General features: G+C 36.9%; 1 protein-coding gene across 2 annotated transcripts in view; it reads left to right on the forward strand.

The window, feature by feature from the left end:
- The window catches only part of LOC126183186 (probable WRKY transcription factor protein 1), a 196,433-nt gene that overhangs the window by 9,878 nt on the left and 166,329 nt on the right, over nucleotides 1–20,226 (forward strand). For both annotated transcript variants that reach the window (XM_049924920.1, XM_049924919.1), the window contains exons 2-3: nucleotides 4,510–4,647; nucleotides 5,215–5,478. In XM_049924920.1, coding sequence (XP_049780877.1) covers nucleotides 4,540–4,647; nucleotides 5,215–5,478 — 372 coding nt within the window. In that variant the 5' untranslated portion in view covers nucleotides 4,510–4,539. The remainder of the gene's footprint in view (nucleotides 1–4,509; nucleotides 4,648–5,214; nucleotides 5,479–20,226) is intronic.

The raw sequence follows: 20,226 nt of genomic DNA on the forward strand, positions 1-20,226 counted from the left end.
CTTAAGGAGATGGGATCTGGATAAACTGACTAAACCAGAGGTTGTACAGAGTTTCAGGGAGAGCATAAGGGAACAATAGACAGGAATGGGGGAAAGAAATACAGCAGAAGAAGAATGGGTAGCTTTGAGGGATGAAATAGTGAAGGCAGCAGAGGATCAAGTAGGTAAAAAGACGAGGGCTAGTAGAAATTCTCAGGTAACAGAATAAATATTGAATTTATTTGTTGAAAGGAGAAATTATAAAAATGCAGTAAATGAAGCAGGCAAAAAGGAGTACAAACGTCTCAAAAATGAGATCGACAGGTACTGCAAAATGGCTAAGCAGGGATGGGTAGAGGACAAATGTAAGGATGTAGAGGCTTATCTCACTAGGGGTAAGATAGATATTGCCTACAGGAAAATTAGAGAGACCTTTGGAGAAAAGAGAACCACTTGTATGAATATCAAGAGCTCAGATGGAAACCCAGTTCTAAGCAAAGAAGGAGAAGCAGAAAGGTGGAAGGGATATATAGAGGGTATATACAAGGGCAATGTACATGAGGACAATATTATGGAAATGGAAGGGGATGTAGATGAAGATGAAATGGGAAATAGGATACTGCGTGAAGAGTTTGACAGAGCTCTGAAAGACCTGAGTCGAAACAAGGCCCCGGGAGTAGACAACATTCCATTAGAAATACTGACAGCCTTGGGAGAGCCGGCCTAACAAAACCATATAGTGAGCAAGATGTTTGAGGCAGGCGAAATACCCCCAGACTTCAAGAAGAATATAATAATTCCAATCCCAAAGAAAGCAGGTGTTGACAGATGTGAAAATTACCGAACTATCAGTTTAATAAGTCACAGCTGCAAAATACTAACACGAATTCTTTACAGATGAATGGAAAAACCCTGTAGAGGCTGACCTCGGGGGAGATCAGTTTGGATTCCGTAGAAATATTGGAACACATGAGATAATACTGACCTTACGACTTATCGTAGAAAAAAGATTAAGGAAAGGCAAACATACGTTTCTAGCATTTGTAGACTTAGAGAAAGCTTTTGACAATGTTGACTGGAATACTCTTTCAAATTCTGAAGGTGGCAGGGATAAAATACAGGGAGAGAGAGGCTATTTACAATTTGTACAGAAAGCAAATGGCAGTTATTAGAGTCGAGGGACATGAAAGGGAAGCATTGGTTGGGAAGGTAGTGAGACAGGGTTGTAGCCTCTCCCCGATGTTATTCAATCTGTATATTGAGCAAGCAGTAAAGGAAACAAAAGAAAAATTTGGAGTAGGAATTACAATCCATGGAAAAGAAATAAAAACTTTGAGGTTTGCTGACGACATTGTAATTCTGTCAGAGACAGCAAAGGACTTAGAAGAGCAGTTGAACGGAATGAACAGTGCCTTGAAAGGAGGATATAAGATGAACATCAGCAAAAGCAAAATGAGGATAATGGAATGTAGTCGAATTAAGTTGGGTGATGCTGAGGGAATTAGATTAGGAAATGAGACACTTAAAATAGTAAAGGAGTTTTGCTATTTGGGGAGCAAAATAACTGATGATGGTTGAAGTAGAGAGGATATAAAATGTAGACTGGCAATGGCAAGGAAAGCGTTTCTGAAGAAGAGAAATTTGTTAAGATCGAGTATAGATTTAAGTGTCGGGAGGCATTTCTGAAAGTATTTGTATGGAATGTAGCCATGTACGGAAGTGAAACGTGGACGATAAATAGTTTAGATAAGAAGAGAATAGAAGCTTTCGGAATGTGGTGCTACAGAAGAATGCTGAAGATTAGATGGGGAGATCACAAAACTGATGAGGAGGTATTGAATACAATTGGGGAGAAGAGAAGTTTGTGGCGCAACTTTACAAGAAGAAGGGACCGGTTGGTAGGACATGTTCTGAGGTATCAAGGGATCACAGATTTAGCATTGGAGGGCAGCGTGGAGGTTAAAAATCGTAGAGGGAGACCAAGAGATGATTACACCAAGCAGATTCAGAAGGATGTAGGTTGCAGTAGGTACTGGGAGATGAAGCTTGCACAGGACAGAGTAGCATGGAGAGCTGCATCAAACCAGTCTCAGGACTGAAGACAAGAACAAAAACAACAACAACAACAACAACTACTACTACTACTACTACTACTACGATGATGACGATGACGACGATGACGAACTGTGACCCTTCTGACAGGAAAGCTGTGCTCTGTTTTTGCATAAAGGCGTGTTTCAGCATTTAAAATATTGACAATGTTCACAAGACCAGTCATATAAAAGATTGCTACTGTTTTCTAATTAAATCATTATTGATTTGGGGAAAGGGAACAAACAGGGAGGTCATCAGTCCCATCGGATTGTGGAATGACGGGGAAAGAAGTTGGCCGTGGCCTTTCAAAGGAACCATGTGGCATTTGCCTGAAGTAATTTAGGGAAATCACGGAAAACATAAATTAGGATGGTGACAAATCTGGCAGACTGTCTCTGAATTGCATCAATATCTTCCTTTAATCTCACCTGATGGTGATCCCAAGCACTTGAAAGGTACTCAGTCGGTCGCACTTGTTTTATATATATGGTCTCCTTTACAGATGAACCACACTTTCCTAACATTCTCCCAATAAACTGTAGCCAACTGTTCACTTTCCGTACTATCATCTTCATGCGCTCATTCCATTTCATATCACTTTGTAATGATAGGCTTAGACATTTAATTGACATGACTGTGTCAAACAGTACACTACTAACGCTATATTCGAAAATTAAGGGGTCGTTTTTCCTACTCATCTGCATTAACTTACAATTTTATACATTTGGACATAAAACTGAACTTATAACTGGACAGTTTAGTTACTTTAAAATCAGTCCTATAACGTTATTGACAACCTGTTTATAGCGGTAAAAGTCAGTAACATCTATTCAGTGAGCATCAAACACAGATAATTGAACATATGTTTAGACCTTTTTTTTTTTTTAAATAGAAACTAAGAATACTACCCATAAAAAAATAGCCAGAAAATTGTTTCCAGATGCAGCATTGTGTACCAAATAATGACATGGGTGGTTTATTGATGCAAAGTAGATTAACTGCAAGACTTTTTGGAAAATGATGAGACATTACATTATTTCACCCCAAAACTAATACAAAATCTGTATTTTTTAACAAATTTCCTGTGTGCAGTGTCTGCATATTGACTGGATTAATGGTTCATTGTTAGCTATTATTATTCTTACTTTCATGTCCATTTTGGAGTGTGATGTGGGAAGTTACATAAGAATCACAAAATTGGCTTTCAAAGCTGTATTTTGAAAATTTCTAAAAGTTTTTACTTTTGTGGGGTATTAATTATAGTTTTTATATTATGCCAGTACAGTATAAAATATAATGTCTTATAGAGGGTTTTTCAGTAGGGCACATTATAATGTTAGGTCTCTGTAAAGAAAATAATAGTTTAGTTGTCCATACACATCTAAAGTTGACTTAAAGTGAGTGGATTTTCTTACATAAACATTTTTGCCAATGTAGTGTGTGATAAATCCAGTTCCCCGAGAATCATTTCTATCTGTTGTATACTTATAGTATGTACATAAAACACTAAAAAAATTACAATTGAGAGATTTACAATAAATATATGCAGTCAGTGGTGAAAGTGTGGTTCAAATAATTCAATGAGACTGTAATCCCATATCAAATAAAATTGTGAAATTAATGTGCTTACAAGAACTGTAAGTGCTTCATGAACAATGCAATATGGATAAACATCTTTTGTTAGATTTACTAAATGTCATGGGCACTGTATCTAGTTATTACTTGGGCTAGTCATGGTTGCCCATAGTTATCACTATGAGTTTTGGTCTTTGTTAGGAGTAGTGACACAGAGGAAAGCTGTTTTCTTTACGTACATTAACATTATCACAGTGTTTATGTCTAAGACACACAACAGTTTCAATGTGTAAAATGCATGTTTAACCTAAGATTTAGATAAGCAATGTAATTTACATGAAAGGAATATTGGGAGCTGGAAATAAAGGTGACTTTATAACCCTAACCCCTTCTCAATCGTTAACCTGAAAGAAAGACCCTGTGCCAATTGAAAGTTCCATGTCATGTTTAGTAACATGAACACAATATTCAGATATGAAGTATGTTTAACATGATTGTTGTTGAAATACAAGTCTCATTTAAATGGATGGCAAATTTATTACGCTGTTAACTTACTGTGGAGGGGTGTTTATAACATTTCACGAACACGAGATTGGTAAATTTACTGCCGTATGATATACTCAACTTCTTGCAGGGTCTGCCAACATTCAGTATGGAATGGGAATGCTAAACTGTGAACATTGTTTTGTGCCAAACTTGTTTTAAGTAAATGTACTCTGTGCTGTGAAGAGTTTTAGAAGTCATTCTACAGACAAGACTGAGGCGTATCATGTATTTCTGTTTCTTTCTAGGGTCACTACTTAGTATTTAAACAAAACGAAAACAAGGTATTGTCACTAATTAAATGGTTTTTGTTTCCAGGCATTTGCGATCAAAATTCAGTTGTTAACAATGTCGGTTTTAAACCAAAGTGGAGAAGAACAAGTAGAATGCCCATTGTGTATGGAACCACTGGAAGTTGATGACATAAATTTCTTCCCATGCACATGTGGCTACCAGGTTTGATTCTCTTTGTTTTGTTTTATTGTGATGAAACTCTGAACATGTCCTCTAGCTTAAATGATCAGTGTGTGTGATGTCAGTAACGTTGGGAGGGGACAGCACAAAAGTACCCTCATGTGTATAGTGTGTTCCCGAAACCAATTTAGAGGCAGTTGGGTGGTGCATTGTCTGCTAAAGATAACAGTTGAGTGATTGTGATGTAAGTGAACAAATAGATGCACATGATTAGATAGTAGCTTTCTCTACTATGTTCCAGTGGCAAACATTGGCAGATAATATTAGGGTCCTCATTTCATCCCATGTTCACTCTTCCACATCAGAATACTTCCACTATCCTTCGAGATTGTTGCATTCTATAAAATAATAAACACACAGTTACATTCAGTTTAGGAGTTGTAATTTGAGAGGGATGTTTTTTTAAATAAGCATCTCTACTGTGGTTTCAAAGAATTAATATTCTCTCTCTCTCTCCACTTTTTTTATGAATGAATTATTTCTTGTCTGTATTTGTTTTTCTTTGGCTTGTTGAGGCAAATATAAAAGGAAAGTTCAACTCACTTGCAGATCTGCCGATTTTGTTGGCATCGAATCAGGACTGATGAAAATGGGCTGTGCCCAGCATGTCGCAAAGCCTATCCAGAGAATCCTGCAGATTTCAAACCTCTCACACAGGAAGAAGTACAGAAACTGAAAGCAGAGAAACGACAGAGAGATCAACAACGAAAGCAGAAGATAACTGAGAACAGAAAGCATCTAGCAAATGTCCGTGTAGTGCAAAAAAACTTAGTGTTCGTTGTTGGATTACCAATGAGACTTGCAGATGCTGAGGTAAGTAATGGTTCGTCGTGTTGCTAGCTACCTTAGGCCAAAAAACTGTTCCTTCCAAAAATGTGCACCAAATAAGTGAGATGAAATGGCGATTGACAATTATTCTGTAAGAAAGTGTTTGATTTTACACTGCCAGTCTAATTTCATTTTTTGTTGTTTTCATATCTTTTTCTTCAGTAGTCTGTAAATGGCAAACTAATTACAACAGCCAGCTCACTCAATGAAGACATACTTGTGTCACACAATAATCACTGGTGGGTATGCGTACCATGTGGGAATAATGCTGGGAAAATTACTGCTTATGATAATCCCTTACTCAGACATGTTTCCTGTAACCTTGTGCTCCCTGAAACAGTCTTCTGGAGAATAGCACAGCAATAGTTATTTTGTATACATAATAAAAAGGTATCACTCTTTCTACACTGTATCCAGAGGTGGTGTATTGATAAGGTAATTGTGATGATTCACTAGGAGTTCACACAGAGTTGTAAAAATGAAAGGTTGTGCATTAATGACCATAATTTGCCTTCTTCGTAATGTGTGTATAGTGTCTGTTGTTTCCAGTTTTGGATTAAAAATTGAAAAATATATCAGTTGAAAGTTGATACGTAAAGAGGTTTCTCCAGGTGGTTATTAGTGGTTTGATTGTAGCAATTACATTATTATTATTATTATTATTATTGTTGTTATTGTAGGTTTGGCAGGCAAACTTCATAAATTCCAAATCTGTAATTGCAGATACTGGGTGAGCTCTACTTCTCATGCAATCAGAGCTCCCACCTAACCTCCTAATGTACTGCCCAATAGGGCACATGAATGACCATTTTCATTGACTAATTACAGGTTTTGGTGCTCAGTGTGCATTAAGAATCATTATATATTACCTACTGTATGAAATAATGAACTACAAATAAGTAGTGCAGCAACTTCAGGTTACTGATAGGAAGACTCTTCCAGTAAATTCCTAATTTGTGTTAATGCTTCAGTGACCTGAATGTCAGTGGGATATTAAACTCCAAGAAAAACAGCAGTTAAGTATGTTGAAGTAATAGACTTTCCTATTTGATAATCCAGAGCCTGTTGTTGGATACTATCGGAGTCTTTCTCTTTGTTATTAGCATTATCTTGTATTGATCCACATTCAAACTGGAACCTGCCAGCAATTTCTGCCCATTCATGTTGAAATTGTTTGTTTTCTTAGACTTCATAGTCGGTACCAAACAATTTGGTGCTGTGGTAAAACACTTTCTGTACTGCAAGAAGTGTCATAGTTTTGTCTGCAGATCTGTTCACTAGACAGTATGATGCAGATAGCCACAAGCAGTAGATACATTGGTAATTTAGTTGCAAAAGTAAGTAACAAAATGAAATAAAATAAAGCTAGGAAACATACATCACACACAGCCATACACACCACAAAAATTTACTCTTCCCATATGACCAGGTGAACTTATCAAGCAAATCACTGTTTACATCAGTTGGAAAACCTTGCCAAAAACTATTTTAATAGGAGATTATGAAAATACTTTCCCACAATTTCTTCCTACCCTACTCTCTCCTGTCTGACAATCTCAATCCTCTTATGTACTTTCCTGGTTTTCAATTATACCGTAGCTTAGTCTTCCTCCACAGTTTTTGTGCCCAACACTCTTCTTCCTTTGCCCTCAGTCTCTCTTCATATACGTTATGCCATTCCCACAATTAAATACAATCACATCTTCCTCCCCCACCCCCCTTCTCCAGTTTGGTATAGTGAATATCACTTCAGAAATCGTATATGCAGCATTGTGTCATCCTTTAAACAATACTTTTTTTTGTTACTTATTTGCAAGTAGCAGGGTTCTCATCAAGTCGTCAGTGCAATTAATTTTATTACAACAGCAATTCGTATATGATTAGAAATTATAACTCTAGATTGAACACCTTCATTTGTTTTTATTAACAACAGTAGACTGTTTCTACAAGTGCTATTATTATTTCATTAACTCATCAAAATTGAAATCTACCCTTCTTTAACTACCAGGAGGGAGAGATCCTGTTCTTATATCAACATTTGATGCTTTGGACACCCAAATAATTTTTACTACAATTTGGAATTTCATACATTGTTTGCCAAGAAAGTGAAAAAGCTGAGTTATTTGGCACATGAATAATAATTTATGCTACACTACCAGTTGAATGAAATAGATTTTGATGTGTGCATACTTGTGTGTGCGGTTTTGATATAGGGCATATTGTAAGGTTGTAGATACTACACAAAGTGCTTAATATCTCGACCCCAGAAGTAACCGCATTGCAGCAACTTTTGGACTTTAACTAGCAGGCAAATTTATGCGTTTCTTTGTTATAAGATGTTAGGTCCCACAGCCAAGTATTACATTGTATTATGTGACATGTATCTTATACAGACCATTCAACATTCAACCACCTGCAGTTGATGTGGGGCCAGAGCATCAGAAACACTGATAGGCCATTGCTTTTGTGCACTTTCCATTTTGCACACAGTCTTGTAAGTGAAAATTCATTACATTTCCGATATATATCTGCAGAAAACAAATCTACTTCAAACTATCTCTGGCAAAATAGTTCATCTGTTAGATAATTTCCTGTTTTCACATATTTTGGCAGAACTTGCTTATGGATTCTCGTTTATCACAAACTGCAAATTTTTCAAGTCCCCAAGTATTAGTAATTTATTCATCGAAGGATAATTTTACAATAATATAGGGTGTCAGCTTTCTAAAAGGAAAGGGTAAGTCTTATACACGTTTTTAATGAGGTCAGGACTGCTGGTCAACCACAGCCATATTCAAAGAACCATCACAGCATTTGTCTGAAGTAATTTAGCAAAGCCCCAGAAAAGCTAGATTGAAATTTCTGGACAGAGTATGAGTCTTCATCTTCCCAAATCTGAGGCCAGTGTCTTAATAAATGCACTATCTTGAGCAGTTGTACATAATATAAAGTTCTCTTATTTTGTACATATTTAGAATAATTTATCTTAGCAACATATAAAATAATTAGACACTGTTCATTCAGTCGAAGTGGGCAACATAAGTACCTATCTAACATCATATGTGAGATGCAGAAATACTTAAACATTTCATCCATTGTAAACATTTATCATGCATTAAATGTATCCCAGTATGTAATGAGCACATATATTTCATGTCCAGTAATAGTTTGTGTTCACAGATTTAATATATGTTGACACAACCCATTGATAATAGGAACAGGGTCTAGCTAAGTGAAGTTCTCACCTGCGATGTCACGCCACACATTTATAATGAATCATTCTTAGCGCCTCCTCAACAATGATAGAGGCTCGACATCAACCTCCTTTTTGGATATTTCTAAACCTGCGCTGCCACATTTTTCACTGCCTCAAATTTATAAGTATTTTGCATTACACTTACCAAATAATACCCTTTGATTCTCTACATGTGATCAGGATAAATTATAGAGTGACTTAAATTTGAGTACTATTGTAATTCAGCTGTTCACTTTTAAGGAAAGTTATTATATGAGAAATAATTTAGTTGGTATATATTTTACCAAGTTATAACTTAGTAGCAACAAAATCCATCGTGATCCAGGAACGTATTTATATACTTATTCCAGTTACCAATCACAAATTTTTAATACCAGTTTGTTAATTTCAGCCAGTAATAACCATCTTCAGACCTATGAAGCAGGGGCATCTTGTCATACAAAGTACACAAAGTTTACAAAGCAAAGTATCAGAAATCAGTTTAAGCATAAAAGACAAGTCACAAACCTGAGTACACACAATTTTCTAGTCACTCCCAGTCAGCAGATATAAAAATGATATAGTCAAAGTAATCAGTCAAGCACGCTCTGTCATATTTACATAAAACTAGCTGAGTACCCAGCATTGCCAGGACATGTATTTATTCCAGTTCCATTAGTGCATCTGCTTCCCCTTCTCTCTTTCCATTTTCTGTGTCCATCTCTTCTCCTTTCCTCCAACTCCCCCTCTCTCTCTCTCAGTCCATCTCCCCTCTCCCCCTCTTCCCTTTCTCTGTCCATTTCCTCCTCCCCCATATCTTTGGCCATGTCCTCCTTCCCCCCCCCCCCCCCCCCCCCCCCCCGTCTGTCCATTTCTTTCTCCCCCTTCTCTAACTGCATGTTATGACCCCACCACCGCAATAGGAGGTTGCTAGTTCCTTACCCCAGAGTATTTCTTCCCAGATAGGAATATGTGTACCAAGTTTGGCTAGATATATTTAAAATATTTCACACACATTTTTGCACAAAAATTTCACCTGCGGGTCTAGCAACTTTTGCCCTGCACTTTTGTTTTCAAACTGTTCAGTGTTTATAATATCATATTGCAAATAGGTAGTAGCAAAGAAGTAATAATTTTAAACATTCTGCACATTGCGGCAGTTATTCGTGCGTACAAATGTTTGTAATGTCATATCTCATGAGCTGTGTGCAGTGCAGTGCAGTGCAGTGCAGTGTACTGCAGTGATATAATTATGCAGGTATATTCAGGGATATATGTAACTACAATCTGCAAAATGTAATGTGAATGTAGTTAGTAGTAAAGAAGTAATAAATTAAAACAGCATGCCTGATTTGGCATTTGTATTGCATGAACAGTGAAAATGTATTAAATTATAAATTTTTGCTTTAATTATTTTGTGGGTTTTTTCAGTGAAAAAAAGTTTTTTTAAACATTTGAAATTGTGTAAAGTTGGTTGCAAGTCACTAAGTGCTCTCATTTACAAATATGGGATGAATAAAGTCTGGTATTAGCGCATTGTTGGCTGCACTTCTTTTTCACTCCAACCAGCATCTGTTTGATGAGAAGATAGTTCTTACTCCCAAAGTGACTCTTTCCTGACAATAAGTGATATGTGTACCAAGTTTGGTTTAAATCAGTTCAGTGGTTTAGGAGCAGATGTGGAACCTACATACTGATGTGTCACACTCTGCAACACAGGAAAACAGTGTCCAGGATATAACTAGTTTATTGAGTAAAAAAGTCTGCTTCAACAGTATGGAAATGAAAGCCAAGAATACAGTAACAAGAGTAGCACAATAGGTACAAAATTAACTGTGGATCACAAAAAGGTCAGACTGGCACTAAGAGCCAGAGCACTGGTTGGAGACTTAAGTTCACAGAGAAAACACTGGCAGAATGCTCCATTCAGAACTAAACACTGCTTGGGGGAAAGTCAGGAATGAGCGCTTGCTGGACACAAAGTTCAGCAATGAACACTGGCTGGATGCTAAGTTTGTGGCCTGTAAGTCTGAGTCCAAGAATGATGGCTGTTCTGGTTTAGGTGCAGTAGGATAGCACTTGGAGTTGGAGGCTGAAGGCGTGAATGTACAATTCAGAATAATGTCACTATTGATGAATACACTATGCTGCCGTAGAAGCCAACATCCCTGGATATCAGCTGGTGTGAGAGTCTGGAAGAAGGAATAATGTTGACATCTGACAGTAACTTTTGTCCCTAATCATGGACTTGGAGAGCTGCCCTGTTTGATGAGGTGAGTAGCACCCATCACCTGGACCAGAAGAGGCTCTTGAAGCATGATCTGACTCATGCTGCCCTGTCACTGCCTTATATATCTCCCTGAAGCGGAATATTGTTGGAACTACTACCATGTGACATGGTACGCAAATGCAGATAGGTTCCATGTTGACAGGTGCCAGCTTCTCGTTCAGGTGACCAGTCTTGATGGCGTTGTGTTGTACTTACAATGCTGAGGTGTGCAGGGGCAGTGTGGTAGCTGCCAACATGATGGAGCTGCCCAGAGGGTTGCCAGTGTATTAGGCGATTAGGCGAGAGCCTTCAACAAGGCTCGTATGTATGTATGTATGTATGTATGTACATACGTACATGCATATGTCCATTTTTTTGTAATATGTATGGATGTAAATAGCACATACACAGTTCTGGCAGACATTTTGACTCAATGAAGCAGCATTAACTGATATGCCTATATATATTGATGGCAGTTTTTAGCAATGTGCTTCTCAAGCTACTCTCAGATGTTGGCTCCCACTCTCTCCAACATTGCTCTGTCAATTTGAACGACTTCCAAACGAATTGCTCCCTTCAGTTCTTCAAGTGTATATGGCTGATGTTCCTATACACTTGACTTGATGTAACTCCACAAAAAGTAGTTACACGTGGAGAGGTCTGGGGAATGAGACGGGCAACTAAAGTCACCAAACCGGGAAATGACGCAACCATGAAAAACAGTCCGAACAGCTTCCATTGACATTCTTGCTGTGTGAGCTGTGAGCCCGTCATACTGAAATCGAATTCGCCAGACAGGAATAAATTTTCTTCTTAGTTCAGGTAGGAAGAATTCAATGATATATATATATATATATATATATATATATATATATATATATATAGTGTGTTACGAGGTTGCAGTTGCAGTGTTCCCATTATTGTCTTGGAAAAAGTATGGACCAGTAACATCTGCACCAGTTAACAGCACATCAGTCACATTGGGACTAAGTAATGGTGTCTCAAGCATTAGTTTTGGATTTTCACTTGCTGATTTACCATGTCATTCAAATGAAAAAGCTTCATCGCTCATAAACAAAATGATGTCATTTTGCTCAAGTATGGCGTCGTCGTCTCTAGCAAAATTTAGCCACTGTATGTAATCTAGGGTTGAATTGTCGCACCATGACCATTCTGTAGGGATGAAATGCTAGATCAATACGCAAAATATGCCTTACTGAATGATTACTGAGGTGCAGTTCAGCAGAATGTCTCCTAGCAGACTGACCAGGACTATGGAGTTTGGCTTGCTGAGCTCTTACAACATTTTCTGCAGTGCGTACTCAGCGAGGAGCCCCTGTTGGTTTTCTATTCATCATTGTTCCTCGTAAAATAAATTATTCAGACCAATGTAAAATAGTGTTGAGATTGGGTACACTATCATATCTTGCAAGATTGAAATGGCTATGAAACTCATGCCGAACTGCAATGATAAACTCATTATTATGAACAAAACTATCATAAGCAAACGCACGATGTTGCACAGTCCATGGCTCCATGACTTCGACTAAACAAAATGGCAGGAGCTTCCAAACATGTGACCACATCAGTCCCCCTCCCCACTCTTGCTACTTGAGCCTGACTACTATCTGTTCTAAAAACATCCATCCTTTCTTATATAGTTACAAATAGAGCAGAGGCTTTATTTAATGTAAGTAATAAATATTACAGAATATATTTTAAAAAGTAACACTGCATTATTTTAAACAGCAACAACCTGAAGCAAAAATCCTAATCCACTGTCTGGAAATTTATATATGCAGAGTAAATGTCCTGCCACTACAAACCTGTGACATGAATACTTTTCGTACCTTACGAGAAAATGCATCAGACACATTTCACATCATAACAAAGAGATGGCAGTGCAAAACAAAAAGGTGTTCCATCCAGGACGAGTGCAGCATGATAGTACATCCAGTGACAAACAGTGATAGACAACCAGTTATGCACATGATGGAATGAAAGAGGTCCTGTTGAACAAAACATATTTAGCAAAACTGCCTTACATATCAGCTGTTTGTAGCAACTCGATAAAATTCATGAAATATAAATTAGAGATCTGATAAAATAAATGGAACAACTATAAAATAAGAACGGGTATAATGTGTGTCCGTGCTACTTCAGTATGCATATAATCTGCTCATTGAAGTTGTAGTGTAAAACAGAAAGTGTCAATAAAAGATAGTACAAATGACTATTACATATAAGCATTTGAAACTTGCCATATACCATGGTCAGTTAAATATTTTTCTGCCTTACATCACAGACGAAATAGTAGTTGAAAAAAAGAAACTTTCATATGTATTAAGTGCTGTATATGTTAGCTTACATCAATATAAAATGTGGAAATCTAGGTAACGTATGTAGATCAAGGCTCCCATAAAATAAAACAGTTATAAAATATGAACACCTAAATGTGCCATGCAAAGTACTGTTTGAGTTTCAACACTGGATTAAATTATGTTATAAGGGGCAATCAAATATAGCATTGACTATTTACCACAAATTTTAATTAGCCAATCATTGTTCTTAATGAAGTGGTAGGCAGAATAGTCACTGAAAGGACAAACTTTTATATGCGTTCAAAGATGTGTACATTAGTTTACATCTGTATAAAACAGCCTTTATACTGAAATAGAAATATAAGCAGAACGGCTAAAAGTAATAATATATATAAACTGTGACAATACAAGGTTGATACAGATAATCTAAAAGCCCATGAAACATGAGATATGAACATGGTTTTAAAAACCTGTACTTATTCATCCATACATGCCTCCCGAAGCAGCCTTGGTTGAGGGAAGTAAAAATTGGCAGAGTTGCGTTAAATGTCATATGGATCCCTACACTGTGTATGTTATTAACACAAAGGTAAGTGAAGAAACTTCACAAGCCAAGATCACGAAAAATGTATTTTATTGGATGACAAGTTTCAATACAACTATGCTGTTATCACCAGATCTTATGCTTTAAAATATTAAAACACATTGTCCATCAGTGCTGAAAGTCATTCCACATTGCGTATATACTTCACAGTATCATGAAGATCACTTCAAAGTGGCATGTGTAGAAACACAAATGTCCATCACCAGCTGCTGGGGAACATGAACACTTATAATTTGCACAATAGAGTTGTATTTATGTTTGTACGTAGTAATTTTACATTTGACATGCTGATTTGTAGTGATCTTCATGATACTGGAAAGTCACTCAAAAACTGATATTACTTGTGACCACTGTATTTATTAATTTTATACTGCCTTAAGCATTTCGGCCTCCAAACTGTCACACATGGATACAGAGTATCTGGTCTATACTATTTGATGACATCAGAGTGTAAACTTAGGTGACATCAAATAATGTAGACAAGATATTTTGTATTCATGCGTGACAGATTTTCAATTTACCTGAGAATGCGGTTAAGATATTTTGAGTCTTTGAGAATGGCATAAGTCCGAAATGTGTAAGGCAGTATAAAATTAATAATTACAGTGGTCAAGACTAACAACAGTTTTTGAGTGCATTACAGAATGGCCGCAACATTTCACAAAGCATTTATGTATTTTGCTGCTGATACCGGGAAGCGTATATGCAATGTGAAATGACTGATGGACAATATGTTGTAATATTGTAAAGCATAAGATCTAATGATGGCAACATAGCTCTGTCAAAACTGGTTATCCAATAAAATGTGTTTTTAGCCATGTCTGCTTGTGAAATTTTTTCAGTTACCATACACTGCAGATCGCCCCCATACTGTCAATTTCATGAATATGTAATAATTATTAATACAACTCATGAAATTTGTGGCCCAGATGGAAGGAGATAAACAGCACAGTGGTCAAAATGAAATATCTAAGAAATCAAACCAGAAACAGATACTACAGGTGCCTATCTAAGCTTTACTACATGCTTCATATGACTCCCACGAAGCAGAGAGATAGTTTTTTCCACAGAAAGCTATCAAATGTTGTGAAATTTGATCATTAAGCATTCTGTTGGGTTGAGTTTTTTGACATTTGTAGAGCTAATGACTCCAGTAGACTAAGTGCATTGTGGAGAATGTGCATACTCGTGCATACTCTTTCTTGTATGATCTAATTAATGTCCACTTTTAGACAAATGTATGCTGTATGCAGGCTCATTCTTCAGTCACAAGTATTCATTAAACCTTACATCAAATGAACTACAAGTTTTTCCTATATAATAATGATCACATTGGCCACAGTCGGTTCTGTATAGAATAGAATTACACACAACATAGAAAAGAAAACCAGATTTTCAGTGTCAGAGGTACACAGGACTGACTGTTGCCAATGTGACCATTACTGTATAGACTAAAATGGCAAATACATTCGATGTAAGGTTTAAGGAACACTTGTGGCCACAGAATGGGTTCGCATTCAGCATACATTCGTAAAAGAGTATGCACATCTTTCGCGACATGCCAGAAAGGATATACCTTTGATCTACTGGAGGCGTTAGAGATCTATAAATCTAAGAATCAGCCTTAATCAACAGATTTATTTTTCACATACTGCAAAGTTTGCCCTATTCAGTAGCTTTCTATGAAGAATTCTCCTCTTCTGTTCTTTTACCATTGGAGTTACATCGACTATGTAGTAATCCTTAGATAAACACCTGCAGTATCTGTTTCTATCATGACTGCTTAGACTTTTATTGATAACTGTGCTGTTTCTCTCCTACCAGGGCTCCACATTTTATAGGTTGTATTAGTGACATACATTATGTGAAGTATCGTGTGACATTTAATATAGCTTGTCCACTTTTCAATTCCCTCAACAGGGACTGCTTTGGGATGTGTATGGATAAGGTTTAAATAATGATGGTCGAATGAGTACAGCTTTCTAAAGCCATTTTTGTTACTCATGTCTCATAGGCTTTTGGATTATACACTTGAACCTTATGTTGTCACAGTTTATACATTTTATTGCTTTTAGCCAATCTTCTTTTTGCATTTTTGAGTCTTAAGTTTCATATTATTATAAAATAATGCATACAGCATTTAACACATGGAAATTTGTCTTTTCAGCTACTATTTTGTCTACCAAAATAGTGATTGGCCGACTACGATGTGTGGCAAATATCAGATGTTATATTTGATTGTCTGTTGTAATACAATTTAACGCATACTTTGTTTTATTCTACATCTCTGATGAGCAGAGTGCAAGCTTATTGAAGCTCCAACAGTACTTTGCATGGGTGGAGTTCACTCATTCATATATAACTGTTTTACTTGTTTTATCAGAGCCTCAGTCCATATATGTTCAATAGATATCCACGTGTTTTATATTAATGTTAACTAATGCAGACAGTACTTATTGCATATGAAAGTTTGTTTTTTCAACTGCTATGTTGTCAATGGCATAGTATAAAATAATGTTTGACTGTAAAGCAAGGCAAATGTCATATGCTTCTAGATAATTGTAATTTGTAATATATTTTTGTCATATTTTGTTTTATACTACAATTCTGATTGGCAGTTTTATGAATATTGAGGATTTAACTGAACATTTCAAGGTCTTACCCATTTGTATTTCAGAATTGTTTTATTTATTTTATCAGAGCTACAATCTGTTTATGATGAACTTTTTTTATAGTTACTACAAACAGTTGATATGTAAGACAGTGTTGATAAATATATTCTGTATGACAGCAGCCTCTCCATTCCATCATGCGACTCGTTGTCTATGTCTGTTTGTCAAAGTATGTATTATCATGTTATGCATCTACATATGCCAACAGTATATTAGAATTTTTGCTTTAGGCTGGGTTAGTTCAACTACTGTTTTAAACAATGCCATGTTACTTTTTATATCTAATTTTTATTATTTATTACTTACATTAAATAAAGGCAGCCCCCATGTGTGTAATTATAATATTCTAGTGTTATGATGAGTGCACTTATATTAACTTCATTAACACCTACTGAAATGGTTTTGAGTATTCGTTTATTCTATAAATGGCTGATGTACAATAATATGTACTGCCACACAGTAGCAATATGTAGCATGCAATAAAGCAGGCATATCAGTCGCCAAAGCACAGCAGTCTAAGATGATTCAGAGTGTCAACATGTCTGCCAGAACTGTGCATGTGGTACTTTCATGTTATAAAAGCACTACATTGCTTGTTTGGCTTATTTCTTTGGCTGTACTATTTTTATATCTGCTGGCTCAGAGTGATTAGAAAATTGTGTGTGCCCAGGTATTTCATTGTGTCTTTTATGCTTAAATTTATTTCTGGTGCCTTGCTTTGTATATTTGGTATACTTCATACCAGATGCCTATGTGTTGAATAGGTCTGAAGACCATCATGACTGATTGAAATTAATAACCTGATATAAAATTTTTGATGCATAACTTAAATAAATATTTAAATATGTGTTATAAATGTATTTCATTAATATAGTTGGCTGTGCTACTAGTAGAGTCTCATGAGTGTTACTAGAGTTTTAAACAGACACATCACTGAATTTTGTAGAGTGACACCTTACATTTCTCTAACCACTTGTTTATACCCAATTATATTCTTTATTGAATCCTTACTCACACCATAATAATGTAGAGCACTACTCCAGGGAATGGAATAAAGGTACTCATCCTACTTCTTCAGGGTGGTAAACACTATCTTATGATAAGAGAAGCATGAGCTAAACTGCTTGTAAGGCAGCTGTATAGTTGTTCTCAACCCAAAGATTTTGGATTTATTTTTTGAGTGCTGAGGCAAGGTCCTATTGGGAATAGTTATATAGGGACCTAAAGTTTCATGTAGAAGCTGGAAGATGAAATCAACAGGAAGTGATCAAAAAGTTCTTAGAACTAATTACTTTGTCATTTAGCCATATAAGGAGCTGAATACAGTGTGTTATTGTGGCTGAGTGGCAGTTTGCTTTCTTTTAGCCATTTTTATCGACCACAGAACATGCTATGGTTGTGTGTCTTTCATAGTGATACAGATAGCATGTGTGGTAAAATATTTCAGGGGTAAAATAGTCCACCATTCAGATTTCCGGATGGAGAATAATTGGGAGTGTTTTTTGTAACAGTGGAAAAAAATGCCACCTTGCGGGTTGGAATAAACTATTATATTCATTAATCAGGTAGTTAGATTGGAGACTTTGAAAAAAGAGATGGATAAGTAGAAGTTGGATATTGTGGGAATTAGTGAAGTGTAAGGGCAGGAAAGAAATTGCAGAAAGGTAGAAAATTAGGAAAATTGAATTGGATTGAATAAGTTGAAAGTACCAGAGGTTGTTGACAGTTTTGAAGGAATCATTAGGTTGTAATTGACTTAATAGAAGAAAGGAATACAATAGAAGACAAATGAATAGTTTGGGAGTGAAGTATTGTAGGAAGGAGAGGCTCAAATAGTCAAAAAGACAAGGCCCAATAGAAATCCTTATTTAACAGATGAGATATGGTATTTAATTGGCAAAGGAATGAAATAAAAACATGCAGTAAATGAAGCAGGCAAAAAGGAGTACAGGTGTTTCAAAAATAAGATGGTTAGAATTTGCAAAATGCCAAAACAAGAATAGCTACAAGAGAAATGCAAAACTGTATTCTAGGATCAGAATAACGATATGATTGGCAGCTAGTTGTTCACAGTGCAGCTGCCATTACAACCAGTGAGGGAACAAATTTGATCACACTATCTTTTCTATTCATTGTTGCCACAGTACTCTGCACTGTCGTTAGTAGGGCACGTGAGTGTGAGTGCAACTGCACTGAATGTGGGTAACTGTGCGCACGTGCTTGTGTGTGTGTGTGTGTGTGTGTGTGTGTGTGTGTGTGTGTGTGTGTGTGTGTGTGTGTGTGTGTGCGCGCGCGCGCTCAAATCACCCACAAACTGCATCAGCCGGGGGTTGGCCACTAGAGACTGCCGGTAGGAAGTGTGCACATGGCATGGCCTCTGCCACGCCATCTACCAGCTGCCTGTGCCTATATATGCATAGAGCAGTGCTGACTCAGTCTCTTACATTTCTTGTCTGTATTGATCACACCAGTGTTCTGTGTCATGTGGAGTCCCTAGAGACTTAATGTTCAGAGGTTATGAATAAAGTCCTGTTTGTGTGACGTGGATCACTTTTATGTATTACTTCCTTACTACACAGTTGGATCCCATCCTTGTTGCCAGTTGTGTAGTAACCAACTAATACACAAAACCGATCCAAGTCATGCAAATGTGGGTTTATTCATAACTTCTGGACATTAAGTCACTCGGGGCTCCACAGGACACAGAACACTTGTGTGTGCAATGCGCACAAGAAATAAAACGAGATTCATTTAGTCAGTGCTGCTCTGTGCATATACAGGTGTGGGCCATGGGTAGACAGAACAACACACCATACCATGTGCACGCTTCTTACAGGCGGCCTCTAGTGGCCAGCTCACACTGATACAGTTGGCGGCTGATTTGATCGCACATACACAGCGACCCACACTCGACACACTCACACTCACATGCACTAGTAGCGGTATACAGCAGATACGATTATTTCCTTCCTCATCCTTTCCCAATCAGTGTTTGTACTCCATCTCTAAGGACTGCATTGCCAACAGTACAGTAACCTTTTATCTTGATTTATTCATACTCACTATTATTATGCAGTGCAAATATTCAATAAAAACACATGAATGTTACAAAGGTGCTGTATGTACATACAGCCATTACTTTTGCAAACATAGCTTCCACCTTTGTAAGAATTGGTGACACACGCGCACACACACACTTTTTAGTTGTGTATATAATTTTTTCACATTGTGGCATTGCAGTATATTTTTGGGACGGGGTGGGGGGGGCATGAAAGAAGTCACTTGCCATCTTTTCATTGACTGCTTTGCAACTTGATTTTTTCTAGTGCCACACTTTATCTAATTAATCTAGAAGATCCAATAATGTGAACTTTGTTTAAGCAGTGCAGTATCCTAAGATCTTGTTTTATATTTGTGGCTGTTACAAATTCACCATCTTACATTGAGGAGTTACGTATGTAGCGAATACTCTTTACTGTGATACGTATTGCACTACTTTGTGTACATTATTTGCATCTAGCTTGAGCCACATTTGCATTGTGTCATAGTGGTGGGGAACTCCTTTGCTCTTCCAGTTTCCTTTATTGTATTTATTTCAAACTGGAGACAATGTTTGTTTTATGTGATGGTAC

The sequence above is a fragment of the Schistocerca cancellata genome, chromosome 4 (assembly GCF_023864275.1).
Source record: "Schistocerca cancellata isolate TAMUIC-IGC-003103 chromosome 4, iqSchCanc2.1, whole genome shotgun sequence".
Lineage (NCBI taxonomy): Eukaryota > Metazoa > Arthropoda > Insecta > Orthoptera > Acrididae > Schistocerca > Schistocerca cancellata.